General features: G+C 40.7%; 1 protein-coding gene across 1 annotated transcript in view; it reads left to right on the plus strand.

Moving 5' to 3' along the window:
- LOC105392833 (nephrin) overlaps nucleotides 1-24,790 on the plus strand; it is a 66,796-nt gene that overhangs the window by 33,498 nt on the left and 8,508 nt on the right. Inside the window, exons 4-9 of the mRNA XM_048630185.1 lie at nucleotides 1,997-2,107; nucleotides 4,014-4,217; nucleotides 16,954-17,105; nucleotides 19,507-19,648; nucleotides 21,760-21,890; nucleotides 24,441-24,600. Of these exons, the coding sequence (XP_048486142.1) occupies nucleotides 1,997-2,107; nucleotides 4,014-4,217; nucleotides 16,954-17,105; nucleotides 19,507-19,648; nucleotides 21,760-21,890; nucleotides 24,441-24,600 (900 nt within the window). The remainder of the gene's footprint in view (nucleotides 1-1,996; nucleotides 2,108-4,013; nucleotides 4,218-16,953; nucleotides 17,106-19,506; nucleotides 19,649-21,759; nucleotides 21,891-24,440; nucleotides 24,601-24,790) is intronic.

Consider the following 24,790-nt stretch of genomic DNA (forward strand, 5'->3'; position numbering starts at 1 on the left):
CGACACTAGCGCCACCCTCGTCTGTCTATCGCGCTTGTAAGACACACGGATTAGCATTTTTTTGAATTAATTAAATCCGAGTCCGATAAAACGATGGCCCTGAATGAAAATGCCTGCAATGCGCGCGAAATTCATTAATTAAGCTGTCGTCGACGTGATACAGAAAACGTCCGATGAAAGTTTATAAAAACATGCTCAAAATTAATCAATGTGTTTGTTGTATAAACGCAGATTTTAGCAGAACAACATAACAGTTTCCCGTACGTTTGAACCAATATTAAATGTAAAGTCCTGATTTCAAGTTACTCCGAGCGGTGACTTCGAGTCGTCTCCGCTCCCCAATATCACGACCTCACAGACTTTACATACGCAAATATGGGGAGGGTTAAGCTATAGCTGAAATCAAGCTGAATTTTAAGTTATTGGTTACATAGCTTTTCCCGTGAGTTTAGCTTCGCCTTAAAATGTTTGTCCGTGGTATTTCGGGCATTGAACGTAGCCTATGCTTATTCAGGTTTTTAGCTTCCTACATGCCAAATTTTATCCAAATTGCTTCATTTGTAATCCTCTAAAAGAGTAACATCCATAGGTATATCCATACTAAGGTACGGGCTGGTTACCGTAGTGTAACATATTTTCACGCAAAAAAACAATATTAAATTGTGAAAGTACTTATATTTTCGATGCACCACTGCATAATGTGTAGGTAACGGACTGTTCTTAAAAGGCACAGCTTAGATTTAAAATCTACTGCAACGTCAATCTCAACACTGCCCTAACTGTACCCACTTTAAACAAACCACACATATTAAATTAAATTTTATCAAGATTACAAAATGTAATCTACTGTTTGTCGTTCCCGGCTACCCTCATTAGGCGGCCAAGTTGATTCAAGGAGGTATATTCACGGCTCAGGGGGGTCACTCCATATAACTAAAAACGCAGTTCCGGAGTAGTGCTGCGCAAGCCACGACTCTATCTTGTTGTATAAAACGAGCCGATTGAACGACAGCTCTCGTTCGTTCGTTTTTCGTCAGTATAGAGTGACCCCCCTGTCGCGCAGCTAGGCCGTCAGCGACTGACGCTAATCCGACTATAATCCCTCCACTACGGTGACGAACCGACGAACTTTAGCCCGTACGTAGGTATCCGTATATTCGCAATACATTGCTGCTAGTAAACCGGGTTCTCCTTTCAATTATGACGTTTGATCGTCAATGTTCGTTCACTGACGTTTTGATAACGCTGTGTTGGCAATACGTTACCAGGGCTTTGAGAATTGGCCTCATGCACACTCTTCGATTCTTGCGCTAGGATTTATCGCAAAACGGTCACTATATCGCGTGATGGTGCACCTTTGACAGCAGATTTTAAGGGTGCCTCTCCGTCAGAGATGTGATATGCTCATTGAAGGGGATGACTCGTGGATGTGAAGGAAACCGCGTGTTGGTAATACTGGATACTAGTTTATTGTTGCTTGTACAGCGAGGTCCCGTGGAAAGAGGCCGAGACTCCGCCTGTAGCGGCTTATATGCTACCACCACCCCCGACACTGCGCCATCTAGCAGGATGTATAGGAACTTAATAGTGTAGTAATGCTTAATAATCGATCTATGCAAGTAGCCTGCGAGATAACGCTGTGTTTACATAGGAAACTAAGTAGTTAAACCTTCTAATTTATAGATGGCGCTAATATATTGTTAACACAGTTAACACTCATATTATCTCTTCTATCCAAATGTTGTCCGGTAAAGATTGCTTTAAGCAATAAGGCCGCCTTTCTTTCCTGTTTAAAAAAAAATAAGTTGTTTTTAGTATTATTATTTCCTTTTGGTGCAAATAAATAGTACCTATTTGTTTGCACCAAAAGGAAATAATAAAATTTGTATATTATTATGTCATTGCTATTTTCCAGCCATCATAAAAGCGGATTGTTGCGAAGTATCCCGCTGCTGTACTGTTTATGGTCAACATTAACAAGTTATTATGTCTTTAGCGCCTCCGAACCGGCCCAACATCTTGGACGCCAAGACGCGCGACCCCACGCGGCTGCTGGAGCCCTACAACGAGGGGGACACGCTCGAGCTCATCTGTGAGGTCACTGGAGGTAGGCGATTTTCACCCGGGTAACAGTGGTACATGTTCATCATCATCACCATCATCATGCAGCCAATAATCATCCACATAGACTCTCCCAAGGAGCGCCACAACACTCGGTCCTCGGCCTTCGTTATCCAGCCACTACCGGCTATCCTCCTAAGGTCGTCGATCCAGCAGGCAGGAGGGCGTCCCATGCTGCGTTTGCCAGTTCGTGGTCTCCACTCGAGAACTCGTCTACCCCTACGGTGGTAGATGCATGTAGCGGGAAGTGATAGTTGGATGTATGCTTCTCCCGTAGATATGTAAAATGAATGACAAAAATATTTATTATTCTTCCTAATAACTCCTGCATTCCAATATCCATGAAATAGACATTTACATAATTGATACTATTTTGATCGTTTCCGATTTAGAGCTTATTTGAGCAAAGCGTTTTCACAATACGCACAATTATTGCTTATTAGAGTGTCATTCAAAATTTAATTCAGCCTCAATCTACAAGCCAAATGACACAAATCAATACAGTAGCTTTCAATTCGTAGTTAATGCAGCCAATTATTCGGCTGCTGCATGCTGGCCCGCTCGGGTTAAACTTCGATCAGAATCACCTTGTGCCCGTTTATTTTACTGTTTCCAGCTGAAACTGTTAACGAGAAATAAAACCAACATGGCGGGTCACTATCACCACACAGACAGGTCTCGTTGCCAAAGCCTCGGCAGTCAAAGGGCGCGAAATAAAACGTGCTAGCGAACACGGTGTCGGACACTTGAGGCCGACACTCGCCGAGTCCAATTAAGTGTCGACACTCGCCGTCTGAGAGTCAAAGGTCCACGTGTGTTATTAACGCAGATGCAGCTAGCCGTGAAATTAAAAACATCTCTATGCTACGGTTAATGTATAACTGAATTGATACACGAGGTTGTAATGTAGCTCACAGATTACTGCGAATCATGTCGAACAGTTCTGTGAATCGCCGGCAAAAGAAATGGCTCAAACTTGTAATAAATACATTTTTATCGATATTTTCCGGGAAAATTATGGAGACCCAGCAGGAGTAGAGTGACAGAACGTGTATTTTACACGTTCTTCCCACTACATCATAACAGTTTCACTACCTAAATTATTGTATTTCAAAGTCACGATAACCGTTGAGCTTCTTGACTGCTGCTGACTCGAGCTTTTGAATCCTATCGACCGCTTGAGGTGATAGGTCTACACGAGAGCAAGAGTCAAAATCGCTTTATTTCACACCTCAGTTTTGTCAAGTGCTATCTACCTGGCAGCTTTGATAATAACTACCTAATCTAGATTGGTATATAAACATAACATATTATGAAATACCTTATGTAGGTATAATACATAAACGGTGTGTATATCCAGTTTATAATTACCACAAACAGATGTCTAATTAGGCTTGTGTTTGTAATTAGCTATTGCATCAAACAGGATTCATAGATGATCGTATCGTATAGTTACCAATGTAGCCAACACCACATTAAACATCACACAATCAAGATCTAAGGTCTAGTAATTGTTATTTAAACACTTTTATATAGATTTTTTTTGTTGTTTTAGCTGAGCTTGTATAAAAACGTGTAGGTTTTATTTGTTTTACTCTAGTTAATTTTTTGTATAAATGTAGTCGGAAGTAAGTTATTGAGATCTAAGCAACTGTATATTGTTCGGTATTACTACAGCGATGTCGCTTTGAGGGTTTAGTGGGAGTTCTTACCATTTCAGCAGTGAAAACTACGCGAATTTGCATGGCGGCGTGCAACTAGTGACTCTTCTACGCCATGCGAATTCACCTTTAGTTTTCAACGTTGAATCTCAAGGTCAAGGTCTTCAGGTATGAATAGACCTAATCACTACCGCGCCACCAATCCCATCATTCACCTCTTCCCCTCCCCAGGCGACCCACCACCGCGCGTGACCTGGCTCCTCGAGAACACGGTCATCGACGACTCGTCCACCACCCGCGCAGACGGCGCCGTGGTGAACGCGCTCACGTTCCCGCGCGTGGGTCGCCAGCACCTCGCGGCCAGGCTGGTCTGCCAGGCCAGCAATACCAACCTGACGCCGCCGCAGAACAAAGTGCTGATACTGGATCTTAATCGTGAGTGGCTTTAACTTAAGTACTGGATGGTTACGTAATGACGTAAAACGGACGAACGAGAGCAATCGGCATGTTAAATACAAGAGTGGTGGCTCGCGCAGCAGCGGTCAGAAACTTAGTTTTGCTTCATATGCTATAAAGTGACATCCATGTTTATTCTTAGCTTGTCGCTGATAAATAATAGTGCTGAACAGCGCTGGACATAGGTAATAATTATTATGTAAGGTACAGTTGATACGTCACTAGAGAAGGGCAGGCTCCTTTCGTTTCCCCGGACGCATTTTTATCTAGGTAGTTGAGCTTTCCCGAATAATTTTCCCTAACAAAACCCCTCTTGCACTACTTAACTACAGATAATACCTATACTTAAGTTTAAAAAAAACTGTAATCCGGTTCAGGCGTCGCACATGCGCAGAAAAATCATTATAAATATAGCTATTGAAAGCGCAGTTAATCTGTGAATAAAGGAGTGTTAAACAAAGCCGTTTGCAGAGCGCCGGTAAAATAAGAAAATAATATAAACACGACTATCCTTTCATCCCTTACCGGCTCCACGGGAAAATCCATTCAGTGGATGCCATGGCGTCCGAGTGTTTTTTTGTTTTCAGGAAATTAGTTTTGATTATGCTAATTAAATTCCGCCAATTCTGGTTCTAATGGAAACTGAAAACAATTTTCGGCAAGATTAATTGTGTAATTACAGCAGAGACTGTAGAGGATCCTTTTGTTACATTTTGTGGAAATGGAAAAAATAATTATGTATTTAATCGCTACAATATAAATGTGTTTAGGTTGTGATTACTGATTAAATTCTTACTTAAATACTTATAATTAAATATCCATATATAATATTTTATCCAAATCTGAGTGAGCCATAATATACTTTTGGAAAATTAATTAAATAAATATTTTTGGTTTTAATATTCCAGTGTGGTTATACGTTAACCACAATAATCCGCGTAACACCTACATACTTATAATTATGTACATGTGTGATTTATTGATTATACTAGTTCAGTTAAAAACACATGTATATGTTACTGTAAAAGCCCGAACAACGGTAAATCCTAAGATTTACGCGTAAAACCTAAGATTTACCAACTCTTAATGGTAAAAGCCTGAAAGATTTTGCGATTCGCACTTTTACCACTATTCACTTGGTAAATCTTAGGATTTACATTAAGGCACGGTAAATGTTGAAAAAGCCAGGTTATATAGGTTATAGGTTATATGAATAGAACTGGTGACATCTCCGATAGAAACAACTACAGGCCTATATCGCTCGCAACTATCATTGCGAAGGTGTTTGACGGTTTGCTGGACGCCCGGCTCAGCGCGCATCTGCAATTAAATGATGCACAGTTTGGCTTTAGGCCGGGGCTGTCGACGGAGAGTGCTGTGCTGGGGCTCAAGCATACCGTCAAATACTATACGGATCGCAAAACGAACGTGTATGCCTGTTTCCTAGATCTCTCCAAGGCATTTGATCTAGTGTCATATAATGTCCTGTGGGAAAAATGTAGAAGGTCAAACCTACCTATGGAACTAGTCAATATTTTCCAATACTGGTATGATCATCAGAGTAATAAAGTAAGATGGGGTGATGTTTATTCTGACGAGTATGGCTTGGAATGCGGGGTGAGACAGGGTGGTATAACATCCCCAAAGCTCTTTAATCTCTATATGGATGAACTTATCGGCGAACTCAGCAGTATGCATGCAGGATGTTATGTTGACGGCAAAAGCTGCAACAATATCAGTTATGCAGACGACATGGTGCTGCTGAGTCCGTCGACAGGTGGGTTAGTGAAGCTACTTGGAGCCTGTGAACAGTACGCGGAAAAACATGGTCTCAAGTACAATGTAACAAAAAGTGAGATAATGATTTTTAAAACTGAAAATAAGTTACCTCAGGAGATACCGTCTTTTTTATTATGTAAAAATGAACTGAATCGCGTGACTAGATTTAAGTACCTTGGGCACATTGTGACAGATGACCTTAAGGATGATGAGGACATTGAGCGGGAGCGTAGGGCGTTGGCAGTCCGTGCCAATATGTTGGCCCGCAGGTTTGCACGCTGTACAAGAGAGGTAAAGGTCACCCTATTTAGGGCATATTGCCAATCTTTTTACACGTGTAGCCTGTGGGTCAACTACACGCAAAGGGCTGTCAATTCCCTGCGCGTCCAGTACAATAACGCCTTTAGGATGTTGCTGGGGCTGCCGCGACACTGTAGTGCGTCGGGCATGTTCGCGGAGGCGCGTGTGGACGGCTTCCATGCCATTGTCAGAAAAAGGACGGCCTCATTGCTGAGCAGAGTGCGCGGCAGCACCAACACCATCCTAGCAGTCATCGCGGGGCGGCTCGATGGCCCAATACTGAAGCACTGGGTAAGTGTCATTATTGGTACACTTACAGTATGTGGGAAGTCGAGTCGTCCCATAGCTACGTTACCCTGACATGCTATATTGTTTTATTCGGATCAATTGTATTTAATATTTTATTTTTTATCAATTTAATTTATATTTTACACAATTTATTCTTATTATTTATTAATGTGACATTGTTTATTTATTTATTTTTATTTTGTTTTAAATATAGTTAAATAGAATTGAACCGATATAGATTAATATACTGTATGAATTATACTAATTGTGATTTATGGTCATGTAATTTTAATTAATTTAAAGCTGCAACAATATCAGTTATGCAGACGACATGGTGCTGCTGAGTCCGTCGACAGGTGGGTTAGTGAAGCTACTTGGAGCCTGTGAACAGTACGCGGAAAAACATGGTCTCAAGTACAATGTAACAAAAAGTGAGATAATGATTTTTAAAACTGAAAATAAGTTACCTCAGGAGATACCGTCTTTTTTATTATGTAAAAATGAACTGAATCGCGTGACTAGATTTAAGTACCTTGGGCACATTGTGACAGATGACCTTAAGGATGATGAGGACATTGAGCGGGAGCGTAGGGCGTTGGCAGTCCGTGCCAATATGTTGGCCCGCAGGTTTGCACGCTGTACAAGAGAGGTAAAGGTCACCCTATTTAGGGCATATTGCCAATCTTTTTACACGTGTAGCCTGTGGGTCAACTACACGCAAAGGGCTGTCAATTCCCTGCGCGTCCAGTACAATAACGCCTTTAGGATGTTGCTGGGGCTGCCGCGACACTGTAGTGCGTCGGGCATGTTCGCGGAGGCGCGCGTGGACGGCTTCCATGCCATTGTCAGAAAAAGGACGGCCTCATTGCTGAGCAGAGTGCGCGGCAGCACCAACACCATCCTAGCAGTCATCGCGGGGCGGCTCGATGGCCCAATACTGAAGCACTGGGTAAGTGTCATTATTGGTACACTTACAGTATGTGGGAAGTCGAGTCGTCCCATAGCTACGTTACCCTGACATGCTATATTGTTTTATTCGGATCAATTGTATTTAATATTTTATTTTTTATCAATTTAATTTATATTTTACACAATTTATTCTTATTATTTATTAATGTGACATTGTTTATTTATTTATTTTTATTTTGTTTTAAATATAGTTAAATAGAATTGAACCGATATAGATTAATATACTGTATGAATTATACTAATTGTGATTTATGGTGATGTAATTTTAATTAATTTATTGATTTATTGTGATCTAATTTTAATTTTTAATTATAATTTTATTTTTAATTTGATTGACATTGCATGTACTATGGATCTTGTTATCTGAAAATAAATGTATTATTATTATTATTATGTTGTGTCGTTACCGTCTCGGGACCATGGGGTCCCGGGCATTTGGAAGGCGTGCATGGGGCCGAAGCCAACATGTAGAGGCCCGTTTGACAACATTAATCTATATGAAATGTGACACCATCCGACGATTTTCCCTGTGCAGACTATAGAAGTAAACCCAAGGAAAATCCCCGGTTCTCTCTCTCAGCCTTCCGTAGTCCACTGTTGGACATAGGCCTCTCCTAACGATCGCCACCCCAAACGGTCACCCGCCATCTGCATCCAGCGGCTTCCCGCTACCTTCCGCAGATCATCAGACCAACGGGTTGGGGGGCGACCGACACGCCGTTTGCCGACACGGGGTCTCCACTCCAGAACCTTTCTACTCCAGCGGTCGTCGGCTCTGCGGGCTACGTGGCCAGCCCATTGCCACTTCAGCGTGCTAATCCTTTTGGCTATGTCGGTAACTTTAGTTCTCCTGCGGATTTCTTCATTACGAATCCTATCTCGCAGGGACACGCCTAACATAGCCCTTTCCATAGCACGCTGAGCAACTCTGAGCTTGTGGATAAGCCCTTTGGTGAAGCACCACGTCTCGGCTCCGTAAGTCATCACTGGCAACACGCACTGATTGAAAACTTTTGTTTTCAGACACTGAGGTATGTTTTCAGTGAAGATGTGTCGTAATTTCCCGAACGCTGCCCATCCGAGTTGGATTCTACGAGCTACCTCTTTATCGAAGTTGGATTTACCTAATCGGATAATCCCCGGTTAGTGCAGGACTATTGTAGGATATGGAGAAAACTAATACAGGGTTATGGAAGGGGGTGCTAAACGGACTGGGTAACTGGGACTATGGAAGGACTATGGCCCCTGCCTGACCTATATGTTTCACACACGGATAAAAAGGCAGGGGGTGACTCGCACACACATTAAATGGGCCCCCCAAATCAGTCGCTAGCACATAACAGTGACGTAGCAACAAGGGGGCAACATGGCATGAGGTGCTGAGGGTGGAGAGGTATACCAAGGCTCTCAGAGCAATCGCGGATGCCGGTCAAGACCCCTACAAGCACTTACTGGATATACTTCCTTCCTCCGAGCATATCTGCTCTAGCGGTACACCACTCAAGCCAGCCAATGAAGGCAAGCAAGAGGTGGGAGATCCTGTTCCTCGTCAGTGTTCACTCTGGACAACCAATAAAGGCAAGCCAGAGATGAGGAACAGGGGTTCTCCCCGGCATCGGGTGGGTGGGGTCGCTAATGCCCAACAGCTCGCCACAAGCTGCCCTATTATTATTTATTATTATTATTTATTGTGTTTATTTATCTCGACTTTTGAGGTCGGTGTTTTTAAACTAATACTCCCGCTCTGAAACCTTCAGAGAAGAGGAGCATCAGTGTCCCCGTGTACAAAAACTGAATCTCCTAAAACCTTACTAACTATGTTAATGAGCTCTGCAATATAACAGCAAATCAATCCAGCATCTTCGCCTATGCTGATGACACGGCAATTATCGCTTATGGACGGACCTGGGAGGAAACCATTGCAATTGCAGAAAGTGTTCTTTCTCTGGTTATGACGTGGCTCACAAATAACCTTTTGACTTTAAATATACTAAAAACTAAATATTTAACATTTGCGATTAGACCAAGCGACCACCCTCAAGAATTAAGTATTCATGCTCACACATGTCAGAATTCGCCGGTGCAGTGCTCCTGTCTTGCCTTAAGTAGGGTCAAATCAATAAAATATTTGGGTGTCGTTCTAGATTGCTGTCTCAACTGGTATGAACATCTTAATTACCTAATGAACAGAACCAGGAAACTAATATTCATCTTTAAAAAACTCAGAAATTCTGCTGACAATGAAACTTTAAGAATGGCCTACACGGCACTCTGTGAGTCGATCCTTACTTACTGTATCCCTGCCTGGGGAGGTTCATCGAAGACTACTTTTATAGATCTGGAAAGGTCGCAGAGAGCAGTGCTCAAAGTTTTATTTCGAAAACCTTTCCGGTATCCTACAAAACAATTATACAGCGAACTCTCCCTTCTAACCGTTAGACAGCTATATATTCTTCGTGCTACTCTCCGTAGACATGCCTCTGCTCCAACGCGAACTAAGGACGCTGCTCGAAGAAGACCTAAACCTCCCTTCCACAACTTTGATGTGCGTACAACATTTGCTAAAAAACAATTCAGCTACCAAAGCTCTAAACTATATAACTATATTAATAACTCCCTCGATCTTATATCTTCCACTAAATACAAATGTAAAAATAAATTAAAAATCTGGCTCTTAACCTTAGACTACGATCGCACTGAATCCATAATAAAATAACTTATATTTTGCCACTTTTCCGTAAATCAACTATATAATCATTTCATTCATTCTTTCGTAATCAAATCACAAACAAAACATCTTATACAAATGTACACACACACAAAACACACACACACACACGCACACAAACACACACACACGTACACACTTACACACACACACACACACCCACACTCAAACAGACACAAGCATTCAATCCAATCGAGATGTACAAATAGAAATACCTATGTTATTTGTATTTTTTTTTTTTTTTTAACTTTGTTTATTTAATATATATAAATCATTACATAATATTATACATAACCATGCGCTGAAACCAACAGATTTTAACAGATTAACTACTATAGTAATACTCTAGCGTTGTAAATTGTTAAACTTAAACTAAAATCTTTTACTTAATTAGATTTTCAAAGATAAAAACCCTAAACAATGTTATTTTGATAAGTTACTAACTACTTTTGTGTACTATATCGGTGAGTGACCACTGATCCTCATCTTACAGGTTTTTACCTAGTTTGAGTATCAGGGGACATATTATTCATGCATATATATAGCTTACATCGATGCTTGTTAACTTTGTTTTTGTAATTAAGTTTAAGTTTGGCTATGAAATAAATTATTATTTATTTATTTATTTATTTATTTACTATAGTTGATGTGTGGATGGCTGCCTGCTTCTGCATGATATGTATGTTTATTTTTGCTTTTAACTTATTACAATATCTATGTAGACTTTTTGCAACAATTCCAGTGGCTCCTATTACTATTGGTATTATGTGTGTATCCGTGTTCCATAATCTTGCTGTTTCTTTTTTCAGAAGGTGATATTTGCTTAGTTTTTCTATTTCTTTTGCTCCGATGTTGTAGTCTGATGGTATTGTTATGTCTATTAAGTATGTTTTGTTTTCTGCTTTATCTGTATATATTATGTCTGGTCGGTTGTGTGTGACTGTAACATCTGTCTGCACTGGCATCTCCCACATTAATTTTGCTTCTTCATTTTCCTTAACTTGTGGTTGCGTTAAATTCTCCTTCCACCATAAATCTGTACTATGTAGGTTGTGTTTTTTGAGCAATGACCAGTGAACATATTGAACTACGTTGTTGTGCCGTTTTGTGTAGTAGGTGCCTGCCAGCTTATCACATCCTGAGGTAATGTGTTGTATGGTCTCATCCTTAGTCGCGCATAGCCGACACCTACCATCTATTTCCTTTCTTAGTATGTCTCTCTCGTGCTGTCTTGTAATAACTGCTTGATCTTGAATGGCGAAAATCGAAGCTTCTAATGTTGATGACACTGGCTGTTTCTTGAGCCATCTGAATGATAACTCTCTGTCTATATTGTCTTTTTGAAGAACTGCCTTACAAAATTGACCGTGAAGTGGTTTTTCCTTCCAGGTGTTCACTCTCTTTTTAATTACTGCGTTTTTTATTTCTTTATCTGTGTATCTATTCTGGCTATCTAATTGTAATTCTTGTAGGTTTTCTTGTGAATCTTTGTAAATGGAGTATTTATCTTTGGTTTTGTCATGTTCTACTGTAGCTTTGATGATGTAGTCGGTTTCTTGGTCCAAATATTCCTTGTATTTAATTATTTGCGTCTTGTGCAGCGTCTCAACATTAGTGAGTCCTCGTCCACCTTCTTCTAGGGGTAGATACAGTCTCTCTACTTCTGCTTTTTGTTGATGGGCTTTATTCATGGCTAACAGTTTCCTGGTTTTCGTGTCTATTTTCTTTAAATCACTCTGCTTGTAATTAATTATTCCGAAGGTGTAAAGCAAAACTGGAACAGCATATATGTTAATGGCTTTAATAAGGTTTCGAGAATTTAGGTGTGAATTTAATAACTTCTTTACTCTTTTAAAATACTCTTTTTCAGTTTGTTGTCTAATTTCGTTATGTTCTATTTTACCTGCTTCATTGATGCCTAAATACTTATAAGATTGACCGATTCCTAAGTGTGTAAATTCTTCTCCACTTAAAAGGACATGGCCCTCTCCTTTGTGTGATTTTCTTCTTCCAGCTGTTATGTGTAATGTGTTGCATTTATCTAGTCCAAAGCTCATGCCTATGTCTTTTGTAAATATTTCAGTGCTGTCCAGTAGTACTTTCAATCCTTCCTTGGTTTTTGCGTATACTTTCAAATCGTCCATGTATAAGAGGTGGTTTACAGTTGTTCGGTCTTTAAGTCTGTATCCTTTGGTGTCATACTTGTTTAAGATTTGTGATAGTGGGTTGATGGCCAGACAGAATAGAAGCGGTGATAAGGAGTCCCCTTGAAATATGCCCCGGCGTATATAAATGTGGTCTGTTTCTACAGTGTCGTGTGCACCCTGGGCTGTCATTACCACTCTCCATTTGGGCATGACCATCAGTAGAAAGCTCTTGACAGCGTCAGGACACTCATAAAGGTCTAGCACTTTGAGCAACCATTCGTGTGAGACGCTATCAAAAGCCTTCCGGTAGTCAACCCAGGCTGTACTGAGGTTTTTCTTAGACGTGTGAGCGTCTTCCAGTATAGATTTATTAATCATGAGATGGTCTTTACATCCCCGGGCACGTCTTCGACATCCTCTCTGTTCTGGTGCTATAATGTTGTTGGATTCGCAGTGTCTATAAAGTTCGTTAGCTATTACGGATGTGAGCAGTTTGTACATGGTAGGAAGGCATGCTATTGGGCGCCAATTTTTCGGGTTCTGGGTTTCTTCACTTTTGGGTATCAGAATTACTTTTCCTGTTGTGAACCAGTCTTCTATTTCTTCTGCTCCCTTCAAAATGTTATTGTATAGCTTTGTTAAATGTTCATGCGTGTTTGTTAGGTATTTCAAGTAATAGTTTTGTATTTTATCTATTCCAGGTGCTTTCCAATTGTGTGTCTTTCTTATTGCAGCTTTAACCATGTCTATTGAGATTTCTTCAAAATCACTTTGTTGGATGTTAGCGTTGGCTTGACTTATTTCAGATATCCAGGGTGCTTGTCTATTGTATGGAATTGGTTGTGATAAAATTGATGACCAAAAGCCTTCAATTTCATCCTTGTTGGGTATTCTTTCTGGTGGTTCAGTTTTTCTGTCTAGATTTCTGTAGAATTTGTGCTGGTTTTCGTGAAATAACTTGTTCTGTGCTTTTCTATTACTCATGTCTTCATACCGTTTTATCCTACCTGCATATGCTTTAATTCTTTGTTTGATTGTTTCAGCTGTGTTGTCATGATCCTGTTCGTTAAATATGTTGTATTTTTCATATAATTTATCTTTCTGTTTGTTCATTTTTCTACTTGTTACGCCTCTTTTAATTTCAGTGAATCTCCCTAACTCTTTCCGTAGCACTTCTATTTTCTTCTTTATTCTTCTTTTCCATGGTGGTTCTCTATTCTTTTTTGCAGTGTTGGTTGGGTGATACGGTTTCTGGTTATTGGTAAGTATTAGTGTTTTTGCCGTTGCGTATATGATGTCATTGACTTCCCTGAGTGAACTGTTGGTGGCCAAAACTATCGGTAAGTATTCGTTTAATTTTTGTAAGTTGCTGTAAAATTGTTGGCAAAATGTTGGTTTCGGTAAGTATTTCCTATCTTCTATTGAGCCTTCTTTTGTTTCAGCTAATACCTGTAAAAATCTGAGTATGAGTGGATCAGTATCTTCGTTGACTTCAATGTCTGTACTGTCTGTAATGTGTGGTAGCGAATTTTCTGATGTATTTGTGTTTGATATGCGTGTTTGTATTGGTGTGTGTTCTGGTGTTATGTTAACATTTATAGGTGATTGTGTATCTGTGCGAGTAGATGGTGTTGGTGATTGTGGGATTACGTCTGTGGGTTCTGAGTTTTCTTGAGCTTGTTTTCTGATCTCATCCAATACCAAATCGGACAAGGCTTTACGGGACAAAATTACTCGGACTTGGTTTGACAAAGTGTTTCCGTTAAATTTGTGTATTTTTGGGTTGGTTGGGTTTCTTTCCTTAAATAATCTTTCTAGTCTTTTAATGTATCCTGCACCTTCTGATTTTGCTTTAAAGTAACACCACATTAACTCTTTTATTTCGTCGTCGGACCATTTATTCTTTGCATTTCTATCTATTGTTGACCTATTACTTCCAGACGATGTTTGTTCTATGTTTCTGGTTTCTGGTTCTGTTCGTGTATCTGTTTGTTGGGTATCTGTCTGCGAATTAATTTCTTCTGCTTGTTGTTTGATAAGTTCTAACTCCTGTTCTGGCAATGTATTCTTTTTTATTACATTTCTGGCTTGGTTTGAAAGAGTATTTCCGGTAAATTTACTTGCTTTCGGATTGGTTGGGTTTCGTTCCTTAAACAGCTTCTCCAGTCTCCTAATGTATCCACTTCCTTGTGCTTTTGTCTTGAAGTAACAAAACATTAACTCCCTAACTTCTTCATCGGATCACTTTCTTCTTTCGTCTTCATTATTCGTATGTGAACTTGTCGTGTCCTGCTCCGATGTACCGGCAGAGCTAGTGGGCGAAGCCCCGCTCTGCAAAGTATCATCAGAATCCCAGATAAGTTCGGCTGTAGTCCCTTCGGTTTCCCCGACTCTCGCCCGCCTGTTCAGCAGAGAGCCACTGGCGGTTCGCATGCTGCCACGTCCAGCACCAGCTCCAGACGTGCCCCGGCGATCGCCCCCGGGCAGCGGCCCAGTACTCGTATCATTATTAATCATTACTCCATAAGGGTTGCCATAGCCTTTTAGCGTGTAAGTTTTCTTTTTACAAGTGTCCCCCTCCCACGTGGATCTGATGGTCGATCCGGACGTTAAGGTTGGACTTCGGGAGGGTTATTTATTTATTATTATTATTATTATTATTATTATTATTATTATTATTATTTATTATTATTATGTTGTGTCTTTACCATCTCGGGACCATGGGGTCCCGGGCATTTGGAAGGCGTGCATGGGGCCGAAGCCAACATGTAGAGGCCCTTTTGACAACATTAATCTATGATATGAAATGTGACACTAACCGACGATTTTCCCTGTGAAAACTATAGAAGTGAACCCAAGGAAAATCCCCGGTTAGTGCAGGACTATTGTAGGATATGGAGAAAACTAATACAGGGTTATGGAATGGGGTGCTAAATGGACTGGGTATCTGGGACTATGGAAGGACTATGGCCCCTGCCTGGACCTATATGTTTCACATACGGATAAAAAGGCAGGGGGTGACTCGCACACACATTAAATGGGCCCCCCAAAACAGTCGCTAGCACATTACAGTGACGTAGCAACAAGGGGGCAACATGGCATGAGGTGCTGAGGGTGGAGAGGTATACCAAGGCTCTCAGAGCAATCGCGGATGCCGGTCAAGACCCCTACAAGCACTTACTGGATATACTTCCTTCCTCCGAGCATTTCTGCTCTAGCGGTACACCACTCAAGCCAGCCAATGAAGGCAAGCAAGAGGTGGGAGAACCTGTTCCTCGTCAGTGTTCACTCTGGGCAACCAATAAAGGCAAGCCAGAGATGAGGAACAGGGGTTCTCCCCGGCATCGGGTGGGTGGGGTCGCTAATGCCCAACAGCTCGCCACAAGCTGCCCTGCCGCGTTATTATTATTATTATTATATTATTATTATAACTTATAACCTCCGTAGTCGAACAAAGCGTCCGTAGTCGAGCAGGCTTCAGTGATCGTAACTGATCACTGAGGTTTAGCAACAACCAGCATGGTCAGCCATTGGATGGGTGACCGATTTCAAGTGGTTCTTTTCTGGATGCTTTCGTGCTTCGGACGGCACGTTAAGCCGTGGGTCCCGGTTGCTGCTTCGGCAGCAGTCGTTAAGCCTAGTCAGAGGCCTTCGGGCGGCTTGAAAACGTCTGACAGTCGGGTTGCCCACTTACCCGACAACTCGCTCAGCACAAGCTTGCTTGTGTTGGGGTCCACCGACCCGCACTAGACCAGCGTGGTGGACTATATCGAAGCCCTTCCTTCATTGGATGGAGACCCGTGCCCCAGCAGTGGGGACGTAATGAGTCGTGATGATGATGATGATAACTTATAACTAACCGAACTTAAGAAATATTTATTATTGCAAATCCAACATTTACTAGGTGTCAGTGGTAAAACCTAGCATTTACCAAATTCTAATGGTAAAAGCCCGAAAAAAATTACCCATTTTCACAAATCCTTACATTTACCAACTCATGTTGGTAAATCCTAAGATTTACTGGTAAATCCTAGGATTTACCGTTGTTCGGGCTTTTACAGTAACATATATACATCAAAGACATTTAGCTTTTGTAGTTTACATAGATTGTTGGTCACACGCGCCGCCGGTGCCGCGCCGACATCCGCTCGTTCGTTTGCTTCTTACGATGTTACAGCTTTGCGCCTCTTGTGTGATCAAAGTCAAAGATAAAGTCGAAGTTAAAGTCAAAGTCAAAGTCAAAGTCAAAGTCAAAGTCAAAGTCAAAGTCAAAGTCAAAGTCAAAGTCAAAGTCAAAGTCAAAGTCAAAGTCAAAGTCAAAGTCAAAGTCAAAGTCAAAGTCAAAGTCAAAGTCAAAGTCAAAGTCAAAGTCAAAGTCGAAATAAGAATAATAGTATAAATATATTTTTTCGGATGAACGTCATTAGATAGATTCTATCTTAGATTCTAACTTTCTTATCCTTAACCTTCTTATCCTAGATTCTAACCCAGTATTCTCCCCCAGTCCGTCCCCTGACAGTGGAGATCATCAAGCCGCGGGGCGCGCTGTCGGCGGACCGCGGCGCGACGGTGGAGTGCCGCTCGGCCGGCGCGCGCCCCGACGCCGCCGTCACGTGGTGGCGCGGCGCCAAGCAGCTGCGCCGCGGCGTCAAGAATGTGAGTACCGCTGCAGGCCTAGCATGGGGCGCAAGACTGCAGCTACCTACCATAATAATCTTAAAGCGATGCTGTTTAGTTTTAAAAGTTATAACATCATTATCATCATCATTAGCTGCCATAATTAATTAATTATGTAGATCTCCAAAAAGAGCCACAATAATATTCTGGCCTCAGTTGTCCTCATCCTAATACTACCAGCTAGCTTTCGTCTATACGTTGTATTACAATACTTTGTGAATTTCATCGCGAAGGAAAGCTAAAACAACGAGTCTTTATAATAATAAGGTAATTTGGTACGATAACTTTTAAATTGATAACGCTAGCCAACATCTAGTGCGTGGCGTCCTTTGTTGGATGCCTACATTAATGTCATTAATAAGTTGATCTGGATTATCTCTACTCTGCGGGAGCGCTAAAGTGCTTGTTTACACAGATTAATTATTTTAGTGCTCGTGTGCAGTGCACGGCTATTATGTACTCCTAAACCTAGATGCCTAGGTATATTATATTGAGTATGTATTATGCAGGGTTCAGCTTGATTTGATAAAGTTTGAGGGAAAAGGTAGTGCCTCGAACTGGCTCGACCTCGCCTCGCCGGTACATTTCTACGGCAGATTATTTTTGTATTTTATCTTATCACGACACAAACTTTCCACGAATTTCATTGCGGAAGTCATCTCAATCATATTATCTCTGACAACTTTGTCAAAGTAAAAGCTTCTGCAGTCGGTAAAATTTTCAAGGGTTTTCGTTTACGGTTGTTGTGACAGAGTTGTGACTGGAGACGTTCTCTGCGAGTGTTCTTTGTCTTGATTTTCAGTATTTTCACGTGGAGTTGTGCCCTCGCGGGTGTAGTTATTTTGTTGAGTTAAATTATGACTTTGAAGTAAACAGTTTACAAAAGTAACAAAGTTAAATATAGCAAAACTTTATTCTTTTAAACTTGAATCAAAGCTTTTATGAACAGACGAGACGCCGAGACGGCCACCTGTAGGTACTATTTCATCAATAAAAAGCTATTTAAATCAATATTCATTAATCAACTTCGTTACTGCCATTCAAAGTGAAACACAAAGCGAAATCAAAGTTTCTTACAGCGCGCCAACAAAATATTATTCACAATTTCCAGCATCAAATATTCAAAATAGAAACTTCGTGTCTCGAGGTAATGAAGAACAATATCGCGAATTTAAATTTGAATAATTTTATTTGTGGCTTACTGCGGGTAATCATTAGTTGTGAACAGATGTTTCTGAGATAATTAGCCGCAGTTTAATATTCACTGTTGCGAGTGTAACAGTATCTACCCAGGTCTGTGGAGTTGTTATATATGTACCTAATTGTTTAGCCGCTCCATTATGGATGTAACATGATTCATTACTAATCACGTCTGTTTTGTAAATACCTGTATATATTTGCTTTAGATTTATAACGTTAACTTATTTTCTGTTTACAGTAAATTCAAATATTAGATTAACGTAGAATATTTCTTGGAGTTCGCGGCTGCCGCTTGGGATTGTTCCGAGGAGGCTGGCAGGCATGGTCTACCTTAGATATTGCGGCGAATGATGATGAGACATATTCCTGTTATTATTCTTTGCATTATTATGCAAAAATATTCATAAAAATATCTATATTTCTTCTATAAAAGAAGTTTGTGTCCCAAAATAACGAACCAATTTTAACACTAAAATCCGTGTTTATGTTTAGATCATCTATCATTTATTTGTGATCCGTGATTGTTTGTATTATTCGACACCTCCTCTCAAATTCCCCAATATATCTAACTATAGCACAATAATATTACTATGTATTTCAATTAGAGGATAGCTGCTTTGTTTGTGCCGGGAGCCCGGAGCAGAATTCATCATGTTTATTAATCCGAATGCGATTTGGCTATGAATCACATTTTGTCGAACGCTGCTGTATTACACGTCATTCTATTACGCCCACTATACAGCATGTATTACTTATAGAACTTTAGAGGAATGCTTCAGAGTAAGAATACTTTCCGACTGTTTATGGATCTTATTTCAACTGTTAACTTTATACGATTGGTAAATAGTGACTGGACGTGATAGGCCGAGGACCTAACGCTATACGAACGAACTTATTGCAATGCGGACAGAAACTTATCTTATCCCTTCTGTACTGAAATACTGAAACAATCTTCAAACCGCGTTTTCCAAGGTAGGTACTTTGCTACGCCATCTAGCGTAAAGGGCGGCTTACGACTGTCGCGAATGCACGAAATAGTAACTTTAGATGTCATTTGGCAGCGGATGCCATGAGGTTGCAGCAGATGATTGTCGTCTCATACCATCCACCAACCAGCACCTTAACCCCTACAAATCAAGCAGTCATTTCCCTCTTCTAACCACCCTCCCTCTGTCCGCAGTTCTCTTCCACTAACTCAACAACGAGCGAGCTGTCGTTCACGCCCGAGGCGGACGACCACGGGCGCGTGCTGACGTGCCGCGCGCACAACCCGCGCATACCGGACTCCGCCCTCGAGGACAAGTTCAAGATGAATGTGCACTGTGAGTAGATGCATTTGTCTGTATGTTATCGTTGTGTTTGTGTTTAACTTCCGATGAAAGGTGTTATAAGTTTAACATGTATGTGTATCTGTTTGTGGAACCTTAGTCCAACGGCTGAACCGATTTTCGATTTGTTTTATTTTAGGTCATTGGTAATGTTACGTTGAATATTCTTAGCAATATTTTATCAAAATTGGCTTAACCGTTCAAAAGTTATGTGACCTATTTTGAGGGTTTTTAAACGTTGGTTCTGTAGAAAGGATATTATGACAGGTCACAGCGTGCCGGGCCGCTGGGAAAACCACATAAATAAATTGAGTCCCTTCAATATATTTTATATGAACTAATGCTACACTAGCGACTTTTCCGGGCTGCAGCAAGACATAATGTTCGAGATCCTTATTGCAGCTCCCAGATACAATCCCTTCTAAGCGGCGCAAGCATAGTTTCAACATGTGACATCATTAATCTTCCGGTTTCCCTCCATACTTCACCGAAAAGACGCACCTATACTGCTTGAAGACTTACGGTATTGTGAAGACTTCTAAAATCATTTATATCCGAGCATCCACTACGGATTAAATAGACGGCTAAGGATCGATAAATACCCTTATAGCAGATGGGCAGGGTGCGGGAAAAATCAGCAGTAAATAATGAATCAGAAATGGAATAATTTTATTTAAGCACAATATTTAGGTTTTCTTTTTATCGACTGTCAGTATCCCAATAAATATTGACATAGATCTTTTTTAAACCGACTTCCCTAACAATGAACGTGACGTAGGTAGAGGCAACCGACAGATGAACAAGCATGAAATGAAGTTATAACGCCTACACTTATTATTAAGTAATTTCGGTCCGAATTTCCCGGAATTCCTGTTGGCGAGAGAACAATGGCTCTCACTTGGTCGAACATCCTCTTTTGTTTTTGTCTAATGTTGAAAGCGCAATGATACGGTATTCTTCTCTATTAGTTTGCTACTTTTATATACTAAATTTCAGCTTTTTACAATAAGTTAAAGAATTTTAGATACTGTAACAGTATAAATAAAGCGATAAAGAATATCTTCCTACAAGGTATATAAAATATATACCTTTTTATGTTAAGACCGGAAACTTTGTTCCAGAACTTTTTCTAAAAACTCGGCGTAGTTTCAGCAAACACGCTAAATAGGCTTCAGGTAAAGGATCAGGTCGCGATGTTTGTACGGAATTGTTCGCGAACTGCTTATTGGATCAAGTGACCCGCGCCGCCGCCGCCGTCGCCCGCCCGCCCGCCCGGTTCCGCCCGCCCGCCCGGTTCCGCCCGCCCTGGCCATTCCTGCCCCACGGTTATTTGATAAGCGTTCTCCTGTTTGTTCCTCTACGAACGAATCATTTACGTTCAACAAACAATCAAATTATACTGAGTAAATAACTAACTCTACTAGTAGAGCACACTGTTGTATGCGGAGTATTGAGGTAGGTATATTATTTTCATCTGGCTTCTCTCTTTTCTCTGCTAGCATAGGGGATTGAATCACTGGGGCCTTAGTATTTTTTAACAGAGCAAGTTTAAATCAAAATTGAGTTTTGAAATTGTTTACGTAGGATATTATATATGTGTTGCATCGGGTTAGTTTATTTATTTTATTTAATCTAGATAATTTAAGTCAACAATAAACTTTTACTACTAACATTTCATTGTAGAGATACAAATTAAAATAAAATTTTATGAAAGGTACGATCCTATTTAACAGACCCGGAAGCCCCATTTCTCAAAATACACTCACGTGCAATGAAAAAGTTTTAAGTGACATAGCATTGAATTACTCCTAAACGGAAAAGACAATCTTAATAACGCCGTCTGCAATATTGAAGTAAGTTCATTAAACAGCGCATCAGAATATTACTAAGAAGCTAGTCTTTTCCGTTTAGGAGTTATTTGATGCTATAGTCACTGGAACATTTTTTATTGCTCGTAAGTGTAAAACCGTTATTATTTTGATCAAATTCTAGATTAAATGACAAACATTATGAAAAAGATACCGATGAATTGAGAACCTCCTTTTTTTTTGAAGTCGGTTAAAAAGTGGAACCTTTCATTGCTCACTCCTCCCCCCACCCCGCAGACACGCCGCTGGTGTCGCTGAAGATGGGCTCGAGCCTGCAGCCGGCGCTCATCAAGGAGGGCGACGACGTGTACTTCGAGTGCGGCGTGCAGGCCAACCCCAGGCCGCACCGCCTCACGTGGTACAAGGGGGTGAGTGATTATGTACTTATACAGAATGCTGCAAAAATTGTCTTATAAACCGAAGGTGGTGATATAGGGGGTCGTAGAACCAGAGTTGTTCAGCTAGGGGCGCTTGCGCGGGTCGCAAGACGTTACTAAAGTTTTATGTCGCGCTCGCTCTCAAGGCTGCGCGATGTGAGTGACCGCGACGCAAAACTTTTGTCACATCTTGACGTGCGCGTCTTGCGTCTTGTGCTAAGCATTCAGAATGATCCCTTGACTCACCCTTTTTTGGCTTACTATACCCGTTTTATAACATCATGTAGACTTCACTAGCAGCTTCTTATCATAGCATTCTTTCAACAAAAACACATTTTGGATAGAGCCTCAACACGCATATTGTCCCATCATTCCAGTGAACATCTTCTATTCATAGTAGCATTCCATTAACTGCAAACCCTACAAGTACGTTAATTCGGAGTACACCCCCGCTCATTACCGCGCTAGTTGGCAGTCGGCGTAGAACAGGACCCCGCGAGCAGCACCGCTAATTCCTGATCACAACTTGCTCAATTGAAAACAACTCACGTTCAACAGAATAGTAGGGAACGGGGAACTTTGTCAATTTACATTGTTTTATCTCGCATATCGACCGGGAGTTAGTGAAGCTGTTGTGGTGAAGGTCCCGGGATTTATTATCGGTAGAAGAAGGCATTTATTAGAAATAGTTAACTGTTTTTTTTTTATTAAATGATTGGTAATTTATCGGTGATTGCTACGACTGTAGGTACGACTAGAAAACATTCAATAAAATGTTAGGTACAGTTGTTTGTGTATATAGTGTGTCCGTAAAAGTATGGATACAGCAAACTATTAATAATACATGCATTAAACATTTTGATCGAAAAGTCGAGTTGAAAAATCATAGAGGTATAGATAAGTCCTTATTTAAACAAAGTACTTGTTCGTTGATGTGTTTATCCCGAATAATATGTTATAGAAGATAACTCCACATCAATGTTATGTACCTACAATGTTTCTGTTAGGTAACTATACGCAACTGTTGATAAACTAAACTTCACGTGAAGATTACTGAAGCCACGTTCAATAGTGCGATGTACTCATAGCTACTGATCCCGTGTAGCGAGCTGCAGGCTGTCGGGGAATTAATTATGAAGCACGAGTAGAGCCTTGCGGTGCTCACATTGTGCTGTAGAACAAGGATAACGGAGCGTTATCGCGAACTATTGATTACTGACGATGTAAGTAGGTATATAGAAGTACGTCATATATTTGGTTATTATAATATCCTACTACTTATGGAAAACTCAGAAGTCGTAAGTTGTTGTTTTTAAGATGTAAAATGCTTCTGAATCATACAATTCTTTTATCATACAATTTGCGGGTCAACCTAAATTACACTCTAATACAATATTTTACAGTAGTACCACAAGATATACCTATACATAGGGAAACCCCTATGTTAGGTTATGTTCAGTTTGGCCTACAATACCTATACACTTGTGTATAAAAATGATTCCCTTTTTCCTTTGGTCAATGAAGGCCTCACGCTAGAGCGCCGAGCGGCAGGATCGAATTCACTAATACTTTTTTAGTTGTTTGCATTACCAGTAAGGGAAACTCCCGGAAATCCAACAGGAAAAACAAAATCAAACCTTTTAAGGAAAGCGATACTCGCGGCCAAAAACTATAATTTATAACTTATATTATCTTTTATACACTCTACAAAAAAAACAGGTAGGCAATCCAGCTCTACTGTGAGCTGTTATTGAGTCCTAACCCGGAAATTCCTCAACAATTCTATCGGAAACGAAGCTGTATGCAGAACCAACAACACACGCAAATGAGAGCAGCCGGCGCTCTCCTACCCTGCGCCAATATTCACTCATTCGGTTTATTTTACCCACTCAGCATGAGCTGGGAATCTGATTCCTGCCTAGACACCTAAAACAATATTATTCAGACCAGGTTACTATTCCCATGTTTGCCGTTACGATTTTGCTATTCATATTTTAGCCAGCCAGCCATTATACTGGAATGTTTCTGCTCCGGCGAACACAATTGGGCTGGATAAACCATCGGTTGTAGGTTGCCTTTGCCGTTACTAAGTAAATATAGAAAGCAATTAAATTATATCGTTCTGTTTGTCGTCCGTGCGGTCTCCTTTATTGTTTGAATAATAATTGTTGTGTATTACGAGTACGAGTGTGGTTGCACAATATTGCTGACACTATTGTGTTGAATGCAAGATAGATCGGGAGAAAATAGTCTTTCTTAGAAAATCTAAAAAAGTTAAAGAAAACTATTTTAGGTACTTAGTAGGTAGATATTTTCATATCAGTTACTTTAATCAGATGCTTACTTATATACAACAATCCTTCAGTCGATGAATGGATATTTGTAAATCTTTGACAAGGAAATGTTAAGCTGACACCCTGAATTAGAAAGCCACTTTTTGTCCCGTAATTCCCATGGCAAAACCTTTTAAGGCAACGCGAAGCAGGAAAAGAGTATAATCCTCCGATTCTTTCCCCCTTTTATCCCCACTCCCGTTCCCAGGACACGGAGATCGTGCACAACGCGTCGGCCGGCGTGATCCTCAGCGACCAGAGCCTGGTGTTGCAGAGCGTGACGCGCGCCGCCGCCGGAGACTACAGCTGCCTCGCCGTCAACAGCGAGGGCGCCGGCGCCAGCAACCCCGTGTCGCTGCAGGTCCGCTGTAAGTGACTCCTGCTGCGACATCATAGCGACCTGGTGCTGCAGAGCGTGACGCCTTTCTGATCTTATACTGACTTTACATTTCAGCAGGATTTATAAAACAAACATTTTGTCTTTTGGTGGTTGGTAAACAAATATAGCAGGGACCTCATGAAAAGGCGTGTATTGATTTAGATTTTGTTTTCAATTAT

Source organism: Plutella xylostella, chromosome 25, assembly GCF_932276165.1.
Source record: "Plutella xylostella chromosome 25, ilPluXylo3.1, whole genome shotgun sequence".
Classification (NCBI taxonomy): Eukaryota; Metazoa; Arthropoda; class Insecta; order Lepidoptera; family Plutellidae; genus Plutella; species Plutella xylostella.